Source organism: Erythrolamprus reginae, chromosome 5, assembly GCF_031021105.1.
Source record: "Erythrolamprus reginae isolate rEryReg1 chromosome 5, rEryReg1.hap1, whole genome shotgun sequence".
Lineage (NCBI taxonomy): Eukaryota > Metazoa > Chordata > Lepidosauria > Squamata > Dipsadidae > Erythrolamprus > Erythrolamprus reginae.
In genome coordinates this window covers 70892383-70906230 of record NC_091954.1, presented here as the reverse complement: position 1 = coordinate 70906230, position 13848 = coordinate 70892383, and the positions used below count along the sequence as shown (strand labels likewise).

General features: G+C 37.6%; 1 protein-coding gene across 3 annotated transcripts in view; it reads left to right on the top strand.

The window, feature by feature from the left end:
- Positions 1 to 1081: 1081 nt before the first annotated feature.
- DGKD (diacylglycerol kinase delta) overlaps positions 1082 to 13848 on the top strand; it is a 79832-nt gene continuing 67065 nt past the window's right edge. For 2 of the 3 annotated variants that reach the window (XM_070753038.1, XM_070753036.1), the window contains exon 1: positions 1082 to 1378. In XM_070753038.1, coding sequence (XP_070609139.1) covers positions 1196 to 1378 — 183 coding nt within the window. In that variant the 5' untranslated portion in view covers positions 1082 to 1195. The remainder of the gene's footprint in view (positions 1379 to 13848) is intronic. The other variant, XM_070753037.1, reaches the window with a different exon arrangement.

Here is a 13848-nt window from a genome sequence, read left to right as displayed (position 1 = left end):
GTTCTGAGTAGTTTGCATGCTTTTGAATTTAAGGGTCAACATTGACTTGAAACTCACCTCAAAAGTTACCTCCTAAAAGCATGGACATAAGCATTGATAGATGGCATATATATGCCCCATTGGAAATTGTTCTGAGTGTCAGTTCTTTCCCAATACAAAGCTAAATCTGGACGTTTGTGATTCCATAATACTGGAGAGACAACTCAGTGGATTTACTCCTAGTTAAGCAGTAGTACAGTATATTAGAAACCATGATAGAACCCAACTATAATAGAATTAAAGAAAGGTGGGGAGGCGCCCTGAATGAATCCACTTCAGAAGGGCAGCAACAGGCAAGCAACCTGATGTATACTTGCTATCAGTGTTTTTATTTATTTATTTATTTATAAAAATTCATTCATTCATACGTCAAGTAGGTATTGGTAGTATACAAAAATAACACTATTTATACACATGATATTGGTATTAATGAGAGAAATTTAAGACTTATGCACTCCCCTTAGTGACTTCTTAGGAATCGGGTGAGGCCAACAGTGGGTAAAGTGGGTAAAGTTTTGGGGATTTGGCGATGAAACAACAGAGTCCGGTAGTGAGTTCCATGCATCTTGGTTGCTGAAGTCATATTTTCTAGTCGAGTTTGGAGTGGTTTACTTTGAGGTTGTATCTGTTGTGTGCTCGTGTATTGCTGCGGTTGAAGCTGAAGTGGTCGTTGACAGGAAGGACATTGTACCAGATGATTTTATGGGCTCTGCTTAAGTCGTGTTTAAGGCGACGAAGCTCCAAGCTTTCTAAGCCTAGGATTTCAAGTCTGCTTGCGTACATTGTGATAATCTGTATTCATTTCAGGTTACCGAGGTGGAGAATGATTCAGAGAAATAAACACTGAGTTGAAGGTGTATAGGTTAATTACTCTGCCTCACTCGGCGCCTAAGGGCTTCAGTCACCGAACTGAAAATCCCGTCCGTTAATTCACGTGCCAAAGGGAAATCTCGAGCTCCCCCACGCTTGAGCGGGCGGCCGCTTCGGGCCCAAATGAGACGCAGGCCCGTCAGAGGGCAGGCGCGGCCACGGGCCCGCCCACGAGCCTGCCGGCATCTCTTCCCCGGCTGCTGCTGAGCCCACGCAGGGCCGGTGCTTGCAGGGCGCCGCTTGAGGCGCTAGGGGGTGGTGCCCGCCCCGCTCTTCACCGTGCAGCATGGCGGCAGCTGCAGCGGCGGCGGTGGCGACGGCGGGCGCCTCGCAGCCCCAGGCCGGGTCCACCGCCGCTGCCCCTACGGCGGCGGCGGAAGAGTCGTCGGACAGCGAGCCGGAGCAAGAATCCGGCTCGCCACAGAAGCTCATCCGCAAGGTCTCCACCTCGGGCCAGATCCGCCAGAAGGTGAGGGCGACGAGGGTCGGGCCTTGAGGGGAGCGAGGGTTGCCTCTCCCCCCCCCCCCTTCAGTCCCGAGGCTTCCCATCCTCCATTTCAGCCCCCAAACGGCCGTTTCCAAGCGGAAGGCGCGCGGGGCCTGCAACCTCCCCGCTCGGTTCCTCTCTTCCAGCCCCAACCGTAAACCGAGCCGGTGTGCAAAGGAAAGACCTCCTTCGGCGCCCTTCCCGTCCTCCCCTTCCCCACCAGTCCCAGGACCCCGGAGGGGTGAGAGCCTGCGGGCTCCTTTCCTTCGTGGGAGGGAGCCTCGTCCTTCCCAGCCTCATCCTTTCTCCCCCGGTTCTCCCTAACGGATCCCAGCCCGGCCACAGGGTCACGCAGGTAGAGAAGGAGCCCAGGTGAGCCAAGTGAAGGTGACAAGCGGTAAGGTTGCGCCTTCGGCTAAGCTAGCAAGAGGGATGCGCTCGCTTCTTGGTCTGGACTTGCTTCAAGAGCTGGGGGTTCCTCGCTGCATCGGGCACAAAAGGCGAAAGAGGAGCCTTCTCTCGGTCTCTGGCCATTCTCTTGGGAGGAGACAGGGATGGAAAAAGAAGTGAGAGAGGAAGGAATGAGAGAAAAAGGGAGGAAGAGGGAGAAATGAGAAACAAATGAGAGAGAAAAGCGGGAGAGACAGAAGAGGTACCCACAAATGAGAACAGTGATAGAAATTTCAGGAGGGATGATTGATTATTAAATATGGATTGACTATGGAATATTGGTAAAAGATATATTTAGGTGTTGTTTAATATTAGGATGTATTCGTAAAATTGGATTAGAATTTTAGAACTATAGAATTACATAGGTAAAATTAATGGAAGATACATATGGTAAACAAGGGGTTTATGATATGTACTGTATGATTTTATGAGTTTGCATTATGAATTTAAAATATACTTGGAAATGTAGAAGATTGATGAAAGTTAATAATAGTAAATGCTAAGTGCCTGGAAATTAATTGAGCTTGGAAATATTGAATGAAATTATAGAAAAGTATAGTTTATGGAAATATATTAATTGATGCATTATTTTTCTATTGGTATTTTACTTTTTCATAGGGTGTTTTTTATAGTCCGGCCCTCCAACAGTCTGAGGGACAGTGAACTGGCCCCCTGTGTAAAAAGTTTGGGGACCCCTGCTCTTGGGGTTTCTTGGGAATGTCGGACTCGAGAGTGGCTCAAGAAGGCCCCGTCTCCGCCGGGCAGGGTTTAATCCTACTCACTTCGAACTCATTTGGTGGGTTTTGGCTTAGCAAAAGACAAATCTAGCCATTTGTGGTTTGTGAGCCATTGTTTTTGGAGCACAGGAGGACTTGTGTGGGTTTCCGTGGCTTGTTAAAGCACTTAATTTAAAACTGACATATTTCTAGGTTGAGACCAACCTATTCTCAAGATTCTGCCATGGGAAACTAGGTTTTGGTATAAAGAACCCTCCCTTTATTTTTCCTGTGTGCAAACTGTCCCTTTAGGCAGCGTAGCGATGGGGTGAATTCGGTGGCAACAGCAGTTACTCTCAGAGGGAGGACAGCTAAGCAGAGGTTACTACCAATTTTTCCTCTGGGTGATGTGATTTAACAGATTAACAGAGTGGGAAGGGACCTTGCAGGTCATCTAGTCCAGTGTTTCCCAACCTTGGCAATTTGAAAATATTTGGAGTTCAACTCCCAGAATTCCCCAGCCAGCAAATGCTAGTCCATCCCCCTGCCCAAGCAGGAGACCCTACATCTGCCTTTATCTAGGATCAAATTCACAACCTGCTGATTGTGAGGCAAGAACTCCGCACTCTCATTTTGTGCATAAGCATTCTTATCAGTTTAATAAGGATAAATTAAACTCTGTTCTGTAGGCTAACTTATCATTACCGGCTGGATTCTCTATATCTGGTTGCTTATTCAGTGAAATCTTTTTCAGAGAGTCTGTCTAAAATATTATATTGAACAGTCAGCTAGGTACAGCCTGGCCAGTAAGTTCAGCTGAGCCATCACAACCCCCCCCCCCCCCAATCAATTCTTCAAATGGATGGATGGATGGATGGATGGATGGATGGATGGATGGATGGATGGATAGATAGATAGATAGATAGATAGATAGATAGATAGATAGATAGATAGATAGATAGATAGATAGATTCTTCTGAATCATTCATATATAGGGACTGATCTTTTCACCTGGAAAGTTGGCAGTCTGGGTTGAATACCGGAGACTGCACAATGGGGTTAGCTTCTGTTACTTGCCCCAGCTCCTGCCCACCTAGCAATTCGAAAGCATGAAATGTAAGTAGAGAAGTAGGTACCATTTCAGGGCCTCTGGCACGCTGGCTCCTTCAGCTAAGAAATGGAGATGGGCACTGTGTCCTGGAGTTGGACGCAGCTGGACAGAGAAAGCCTTTATCTTCCTCTTACATGGGAGTGCTGACTAGGATAAAATAATTTCTTTTTACTCCCTGTCCAGGTTGTATCAAATAGTAGCCTCTGGTTTTTTCCAACGAAAAAAGAGAGTGAACTCAATCACTGACGTTTCCGTTGTTTTAAGAGTTGAGACACTTACCGGTATATGCAGTCTCTGTCATTGGGAGGCAATGGTATATTTAGTTCTAGCATGCAAGTGTCCTGAAGATTCTACCTAGGAACACTAGTGATTGTCACTTCTCAATGGCCAACTTGTTAGAGGTAAAAACTGAGTAACTGCCTGACATAATTGAGTTTATTAGTCATAGATAATATTCATACTGTTCACAAATGTACACTGTATAACTGTTCTGGTTCAGACTGTCCAGAGTTTAGAAACTAGTATCACACAATCTTCCGCCAGCATTTTTATAGCACAACTGTAAAAAGGTAAGCTTCTTAGAAAGTGGGAGGAGTGTTATATTTTCTGGTTTGAATCAGTACTTGAAGTTCTTATTAGTATGAATAAAACTATAACTGTTTTGGCAAAAGGTCCATGATTACGGTATCTTAAATGGCAAAGATAAATTTAGCTGCCTTCCCCTACTAGGGGGAATTACAGCAATTATTTTCTGATTTCACACCAGAATTATATCTGGGTGCTTAAACCCAATCTGTAACAAGTGGCACGTGTGGATAAGTCCTTTGGGGTAGGAATAAGTCATACGATAATGCAAAAGAAATTAAAATTGAATAATTACATTATTCAAATCATCTGGCTTTCAAGACATTAATGAATGGCAAGTCCTAGAAGATCCAGTCAGTCTAGCCAGGGTTAAGAATATTGGAGCTATAATTAAACATTATTAGAAGAGACAGAGCTTGCAGACAAGTTGTCCTTCATACAGAAGCTTCAGTTTCCAAAGAAGACACTGTCTTTGGAGTGTTGCTGCTAGAGGCAATTGGACACACAAATTTTTGAAGGCCTTTATTTCTTAGCAAGTAGCCCAAGCAGCTCAGTTAAGTCTGCTTCCTAAACTCCAACAGTGGTTTCAAAGATACATTTCCAGGTCTTGCCTTGTAGGCACAACCTGTCTACCTGTTTTGTCTAGCCTACCAGGTTCTTTTCACCAGAATAGATCCTCTGCTGTTTTCATGGATCCAGGCTGAGGGAAGACTGCCGAGACGCTGCCCTGAGTCTGTTCCTCTGAGTTCTATTTTTCCCCCTTCAGTTGAGAAAGGGACTCCTTTGCTTTTTTCAGGTATTTCTGAATATTTTTTTCCTGGTCATTGTTTCAATCTGCAACACAAACAATCAGGGAGGCTGCACAGATTGAATGCAGGAACAATGTAGTCCTTGTATGGTGTGAAATAAATTGAATGTACACTTGTTTCCAATAAAACAATTAACCCAAGTATACATGGTATAAACTTTAGATGAGGACTGAGAAGGGTTATTCCAGGCTTTTCAATTTCCATATAAATAAAATAGAGAAAACCAGCAGCTATAAAAACTTTTATTTCAGATGAGAGTATGTGACAAATGAAACAGGCTTATATTTCACACAAGAAAAAATATTTATTTGTAATGCAATAGTCAAACCTATAGTAAACACTAGGTGACTTGATTAATTTGTCTGGTACATAATTCATAAAAAGTATAAAACATAAGAGATATGGTAGAAGCTTCACAAAACATTCCAAGCCCTTATAATATTGGTATGTAGTTTTCCTTTTCATTTGAGTGCCAATTTAGAGTTTCTGGCAGTGCATTGTACATTATATCAAATCTTTCCTAATTGCTTGTTTCATGCACATTTTGTGCATGTGCATTAGTTATGTTTTTTAAAAATAATTACCATGTTCTCAGTTAGATTAAACTGAACCACAAATATTTAAAATTTTCCTCATTATTTTGATACCAGTGTTTAAACAATGCATTTAAACCATGATAAAGCAATTCCTTTACAATTATGAAAAAAGATTATATAAGTCTGATGAGTGCAATTTTAGGATGCAAGCATTATTGTGGGAGAATCACTGGGCTAAGTGGAATAGGTTTTAATTTTAACATTCATTAATTCCACATTTTTGAGAGAGTTCAAATAAGGCAGAAACCAACTATGAATCACTTACTATGTTTTGCATCATTTCCTAAGTCAATATAGCTGTAACAGAACTCAAACACTTTGCTTTTGGTATGTGAATATAAACATTTTAAGTACAGGGAGTATAAACAGAAATTATGTATAGCCATTAAGCTTCCATTGCTTTAATCTGCCTGAAAATCTTTAGCTAAACTAAGTATCATTCTCAAGGCAACTCAAGATTTCAGAACTATCAATCAAAATGCTCTGTGACTTTTAATCCAATCCTTATTGCTCCTGCTTTCCTTGCATTCATCCAATGAAAAGTGAAAGAGGTAGCATGATAAGAGCCGGGGTGGCACAGTGGTTAGAGTAGAGCACTGCAGGCTACTTCAGCTAACTGCTAGATGTAGTTCAGACGTTCAGATCTCACGACCGGCTGGTTCAAGGTTGACTCAGCCTTCCCATCCTTCCGAGGTCCGTATAATGAGGACCCAGATTTATTCGGGGAAATATGCTGATTCTGTAAACCGCTTAGAGAGGGCTGTAAAAGCACTATGAAGTGGTACATAAGTCTATATGCTATTGCTATGATTGGAACATATAATAATAATAATAATAATAATAATAATAATAATAATAATAATAATAAAAAATATAATAATAAATATAATAATAATAAATATAATAATAATAATAATAATAATAATAATAATAATAATAATAATTAGATTTGTATGCCGCCCCTCTCAGCAGTTGTATGCCCCCCCCTCAGCAGTGTAAATCCTTTGAAAAGGTGCTTCAGAATACACAATATACACCAAGCATACAAAAAAATGACTGTTTTTTCTAGACTCACATGATTGTCTGGTAGCTGTTCCTAGTTGTTTCTGCATGCATGTGAGACACAGCCATTTTCCTTACTATCTGCTGTGATGCATCTCTTTTGAAGGGTTTGCAGAAAATGTGCATATTATATGACTCAGCATAATAGTGATGGGGCTTTATTTGTAACAACAAAATTTCTAATACTGTTAAAACATTGCTTCTTATTTAAATAGAATAAAGCAAACATTTAAATAGCATTAGTCCCTTTTTACCGGTACATAATTAACAGTTTTTGCATAATGTCTGTGGAAGATTACAGGTATTGCCTAAAATAAAAAAAATAATTATTGGCAAAACATTCATTTTTATCACAGAGATACTCCTGAACAGTGACAATTGAGTTTTTAGTAAATTTTCACAAGTATGTATTTGTAGATTAAATTGCTTGTTTATGGTGTAGAAATGGGAATTACATGCATGGAAATGAATTGCATTTTTAAATATGTATACAAGAACTAAAATATCGCTCTGAATGAATTGATATGAGCTTAAATTTTTATGGGTAGGTACAAACCTAGACATCCATAGTTAGTGATAGTTGCATATTAGTGGTAATAGTGATAATTATAATCCTTCCAAGGTGGGTAAAATTAGTACCCAGATTGTGGAGGCAATATGCTGGCTCTGTTAGAAAGTGCTATTGCTAACATGTTGTAAGCTGCCCTGAGTCTAAGGAGAAGGGTGGCATAAAAAAGATGGAATGAATAAATGAATAAATAAATGAAAAAAGCTAGACTTTCTCAAGGAATGCAGTCCAGGACAAAAACAATCCATTAAGCAATATGAATGGATGAGTAGGAGTGGATGCAAGCATATAAAATACACGTAATGACCTGGCCATTTGAAGACCTAAGAATGAATAAGAATTATTACAAGTATTTACTTAGAAAAAGGTATTGATTATTTGATGTATATGGTGTGAACATAAAACTATTTGTACATACAACTGCAAAGAAACATGTTTAAGGTGTGATTGCTTTGATTTATTTATGATGAAAGACTGAATGAGTGAAGGTTACAAGAGTAATGAACGGTTATGAGTGTAACAACAATCATTTTTTATAAGTGTCAATATAAGATTTGTGAGCAAAATGGACATGGAAAAACGAAAATAAGTGAAAATAATTATATGAATAAAAGTACAGTGCAGTGACTGCAGGAAGAGAAAGTAAAAAGAATTGCTAGGAACAGAGTAAAAGTTTTGTTACAAAGTAATGTTTATTGTATTTTTTTATTTACAGAGGAAGTATATGATTAAGTGAATTGTCTTGAATTATGGTATATTTTGATGAATATATAAAAGATGATGGCTGAGTGCACTAAGAGTGGCATATGATTGAAGTAAAGCATACAGTATTTCAGAATAAATAAATTAGAAAATGGTTTGACTTTAAGATGAGGATACGCAATGTATCCTTGATAGTTTAATGTATAGTAATTTGTATTTTAATTTATAAGTAATAAATAATGCAGTGTGTTGATTCAAGAGATGAACTTACATATACAGTATTTTGTATATAGATTACATGGTTATAGGATGAGAGAAACATAATTATATAAGGCAACAGGGAGTGTAGCTCTAACAATTAGTTGATCTTAGACCTAGGATATTGTTTGCAAGCTAATAATTGCAAGTAATACATAAATAGCAAAAAATAGAATAAATAGATAAATTTTGTGTACTTCATTTTTAGTTTTGCTTCATTTTCTTACCTCATGTTTTCTCTCTTAACCCTGCTGTTCTGTTTAAGAAAAGTAACAAATCTTCTGTTCCCGGGTCACCCTGACCCGGACCGAAAACTCTTCATTTGCAGTGCTTATGTTTGGTCTTTTTGAAAGCTTTTTTCACTTGGAAAGTAGTCTGAACATTTCTGCACACAATGATATGAAAATTGAAATGAAAAAAGTAAATCTTATTGGTTTATTTTGCGGATATAATGCACGCCCCCCCCATTTTTGTGAAATTTTTTTCAATTTATGGATAGTTTTGCTTGCAAAATGCATTCTATTTTACTAAAGTTGGTATGGGATTGGTAGCTTGAACATTTCTGAACATAATGATATGAAAATTGAACTTGAAAAATTGATGCATATTGGTTTATTTTGTTGATGAAATGCATGCCCCCCCGTTTTTTTTAAATAGTCTTCACTTTATGGATAGTTTTGCTAGCAAAATACATTCTATTTTACTAAAGTTTGTGTGGGATTGGTAGCTTGAACATTTCTGAACATAATGATATGAAAATTGAACTGGAAAAATTGATGCATATTGGTTTATTTTGCACATAAATGTATGCCTCCCCCCGTGTTCAATTATTTCAATTTATATAAAAATTATGCTGTTAATTTCAAACTTACATACTTTTTTTTAGTAAAATGGATTTGTTTCATAAAATTAGTCCTCTGGCTACAATGTGGTTGATTTTCAAAAGGATATTCCAAATATTTCTAGACAAATATGTATAAACAGTGACAATAATGGCACATAGCAAGGCCGGGGGTGGGGGGTGGCCTTTTTGTGGCAAAAATAAACCAATAAGAACCATTTTTTTCAGTTCATTTATATTTTTCTTATATTCAGAAATGTTCAATTTAGTATATCAAACCTTTTGGGGGGAAATTCCTTAGGGATTTGTAGCCTTAAAAAAATAGAAATTGACACGAAATTAAAAAAGGATGGGGGGGGAGGGGCTTTTTGATCAAAATAAAAATATAAGTCTCAATTTTTCCAGTTCAATTTTCATATCATTATGTTCATAAATGTTCAAACTAGTTTTCCAGTTGAAAAAGTTTTCAAAAAGATCAAATTCAAGTACCTAAAAAAATTATTTTTGGTCCGGTCATATACGAACAGAAACAGACTCGAAGTTATGATTTTTTTTTGCCCAGAAAACAATTAGCCACCACCCCAAAAATATTTTTTGATGATCAGCATTGTTAAATTGAGTAAATGAATGCCTAAGATTTTAAAGAATATTTCGGATTTGGAGGATAAAAAAATAAAAAGTGAAAATGGTTGCAAGCAGCCGAGGGGGGGGGAGGCCTTATTTCTGATATTAAAAAACCAATAAGAATCATTTTTTTCAGTTCCTTTATATTTTTCTTATATTCAGAAATGTTCAAGCTACCAATCCCACACCAACTTTAGTAAAATAGAATGCATTTTGCAAGCAAAACTATCCATAAATTGAAAAAAAAATCACAAAAACGGGGGGGCGTGCATTATATCCGCAAAATAAACCAATAAGATTTACTTTTTTCATTTCAATTTTCATATCATTGTGTGCAGAAATGTTCAGACTACTTTCCAAGTGAAAAAAGTTTTCAAATTGACCAAACATAAGCACTTCAAATGAAGAGTTTTCGGTCCGGGTCGTATGTGACCCGAACAGAAGATTTGTAACTTTTTTTGCCCAGCAAAAACTAAGCCCCCCACCCCCCAAAAAAAATTCTCATAGAGAGAACCCCTGAAGTGATGGATAGTCATGAAATTTCAAGTTTCAGATATGCAGGGAAAATTTTTTACAGGGACTCAAACTTGGCTTCGGGTCACATACGACCCGAACAGAACAGCAATTAAAAGGGAATAATGTAATGGATACATGTATACTTTGAGTTACTAATAGCTATGTGAGTCCACCAGCCCAACTTCCCAATTCATTTAAAAATGAAGAATTCCTCTTAAATGCTGTAATAATGTGATGCATCTCTAAACTGTGTAGACTGGTGCTTTCTATTATGTAAAAATAAAATGACTACAAATAATGTCTGATTAAGCATTAGGCATTAGGAAAAGAGCAAAATAACAAAAGCAGAGTAACAATGTTTTAAGGATTTCCCATTTCCCAGTTGACCAGTTAAAGTAAGGCCATTCCAGAGAAAATGAAATTAGTAGAAGCAGCTATGCAGTTAAGCATTTTTAGTTATGCAATCTGTATTCTGTTACATATTTAGGTTAGGGTTAAGATTTGATATTTGATACTAGCAAGATTTTTTAAGAATATTTTTGAAAACATATATGTAATGTGTGTTCATTAATCAAAAAGAGCCAGCTGTTTAAGATACAGGAAGATTCATTAGGTTCTCTAGAATAGAGATTTTAAAAATACAACTCTCCAGGTCATTTTTTGTAGATTGCAGTAATACTTATTTAGCAGTAGCACTGAAAAAATAATAAATAGAAGTGTATTTGTACTAATCTATATACAGAAGATGTTTTCAAGAAAATCTGAGGGGAGAGGGAGGGTTTTTTAGGTGATCAGGACAGGTGAATAGGTGAAGCTTCTAGAGGAGGAATTTCCCTGCTTGAACATAGATAACTGGCATTCTGGTTTTTTGTTTGTTTGAGGAAACTACTGCCTGCTGGTTAGCTGCTTATTAAAAAGTACCTTTCCTACATGCCATAAGAGAGGAAAAGAAATAAGGTCATGTAAAGCCACAAAGGATGCAACAACCACCAGCTTTGAGTTGGCTGCGCTGCAACCCCCTCTTCAACCCTTCACCTTCTCCTTGAAGAACATTAGCTGGGAAGAGTAATAAAGTGTGCTGCTTTGGTTTCCCCTTTATACACTTCATATTGATATTTCAGGAGAACTGGGTGACCTTGTGAAAATTATCCCTTTTCTGCAAAATAAAAAAAAAGTGAACACAGGAAGAAAATGGGGTGAGCAAGTATTGGAAGTCCTGTCTTGGTAAATGGGATTTTGGTGTAATTTTATAATGGGTGGGTTGGGGGGAGGGATTGTTTTTGCAGATATGCAGGTTTTGCAGATATGCAGGTTGTTTTTACAAGTTGAGAACTGGAAAGTCTTTTGGGGGCTATCTGTGGACTTAAGAAGCAAAAGGCTAGATTTGCAACAGCCTTTACTGGGAATATGTGTAAAAAGTGTAAAGATGAGGTGTGGGAGAGAAATCTTGTAGTTATTCCACTTTTGCTTCTGATAACAAAAGGCTTGGAGGTTTAACAGACACAATGAGGTGGGGATTTGAAATAAATAATATCTTTTTTGGAAATTGAATCTTCCTTTTGAAATTGAGTCAGCAACAGATAGCTTATGGCTATTTAATGGTGCTGAATTGTTACATCCAACATCACTCACCCTTGCTAGTCTCAATGAGAGTTGCTAGTCAGCAACATCTGTAATGTTTACAAATTATAGAATGAAATGTGAGCATAAAAAAATATGTATTCTACCATTAGATGAAAAGGCTTCAGTATTGCAGACCTCAGGTTAATGCGGTAGTTTTTATGGGGCTGTTGTGATTTGACTTTGAGACATTTCTTTAGATCAATGAGAAATATTCCGTTTTCCAATAAACCATGAGTATAGGATTTGTTTTCCTAATCCAATTTCCTCCCAGTCACTGTAGGATTGTTCTTCTAATTCTTCTGAATGGTTATAAGCTTTGGAGAGTTTTATGGTATTATAGTAAGTGTTAGTTCTGTAGCCAAGAATTTGGTCTCTTGAATTTATCAGCGAGTTAGATCTTAAGTATTCATTGCAATAAATCTCATGTGCTAAGACAGTGTTTTCCTTGTATCTCATATATTGGCAAGAAAACTCTAAACTTCTTAAAGTCTGAAATGTGTTCAAGTCTTAAACTTTTCTATTTCATGTCTGCTTCTTATTCACATTCACAAAGCAAATATTCTGCTCCTGGGTATTTATCAGAGTGCACTGAGAAGTATAACTGGTTGTCTTAAAAAATGGAAAATCTGAAGTACTGTATGGTACAGTGGGATTTTTATGTGTGAGACAGGCAATGTCATTATAACACATAATGCTCTGGTTCCCAACATGGGGCCCATGCCCCACAGGGGCAATTTGATTTTTAATGGGGGCAATTGGAGCCTTGTTTAAACCAAGTTGCTATTGTTTCTATACTTTCTTCTCTTTTGTTTGCATTGTCCTGCTCTCTTAAAGAAATTATCTGGGTACAGTATTTAAAGCTCATATCAAGATGAAGTGAGATGGTGCAGATAAAACAAAGAGAAAAGTGCCAACTCCCAATTTTTAAAATAGTGTCATTGCCTTTTGCCTTGTCTTCACTGTATTGTTAATTTTCCAAACAATCCCAACCATCTTTCTCTCCACCCCGACCGCATTTTTAAACATATTCTTAAAACAGATGATGTGAGATCTTTAAAATCAACAAGTTGGAAATTGAAGTAGTTTAGGCTTCCTCTGCCTGTGTAGAGTTCACTTTTTGAATAGTAAGAATATTAAGAATTATATGTCATGGAGGGGAGGCATCAGGATCTCAGAGGGTGGGTGGGGCATGGCCCAAAAAAAAGGTTAGGAACCACTGAAATAATGCCATATTACATTTTTAAGGAAGCACAATTGGCTTGAGTCATAGAATAAGACAAAGGGTTTTGTGGGAGGGGAGTTGTTCCATGAATTAAAACAAAGTTATAGCAGGTACTATAACAGCAAGTTATATCTTGTCAGCCTACCCAAGTCCTCGGAGAGGGGTGGCATATAAATCCAATTAGATGGATGGATGGATGGACGGACAGACAGACAGATCTTAAAAAGGGATTTTATAAGCACAATATTTATTATACATGTTTCTCAGTCAGAGCTTCTGTTCTTCCCCAAATGCTTTGATTATTTTGCATATTACTTTGGTGCTTTTTATTTATTGTCCCATCTCTAGTATCTAGGTCAGCTTTATTTTCTTAACAATCCTGGGCAGGGACCTTTTATAGACCACCTATTGGAGAGTCAAACTACAGTGAATTCTGGAATATTTTCCATGTAGGTCATATGTTGTATCACTGAATATTAGTTATAACTAGATTGAAATAAAATATGTTACTAGATTGAATTCTGTTTTGTTTAGAAAAGAAAATCTTATTGACCACATGAAAGCAAATAAAAGATAAATTATCTTGTGGGATTTTAACCATGATAAGCATTATAAACTACTGATCGTATAGGGCAGAGGTGGGTTGTTTTTCCAATTTAGCCTAAATAAAGTCTTAATAATTTTGAGTAGTACTTTACAATCTATTATTTTGCAGTTTTACTTTTGTGTTACTTTTCGTCATTGGTGCAGAAATAAATTTATTACAAAC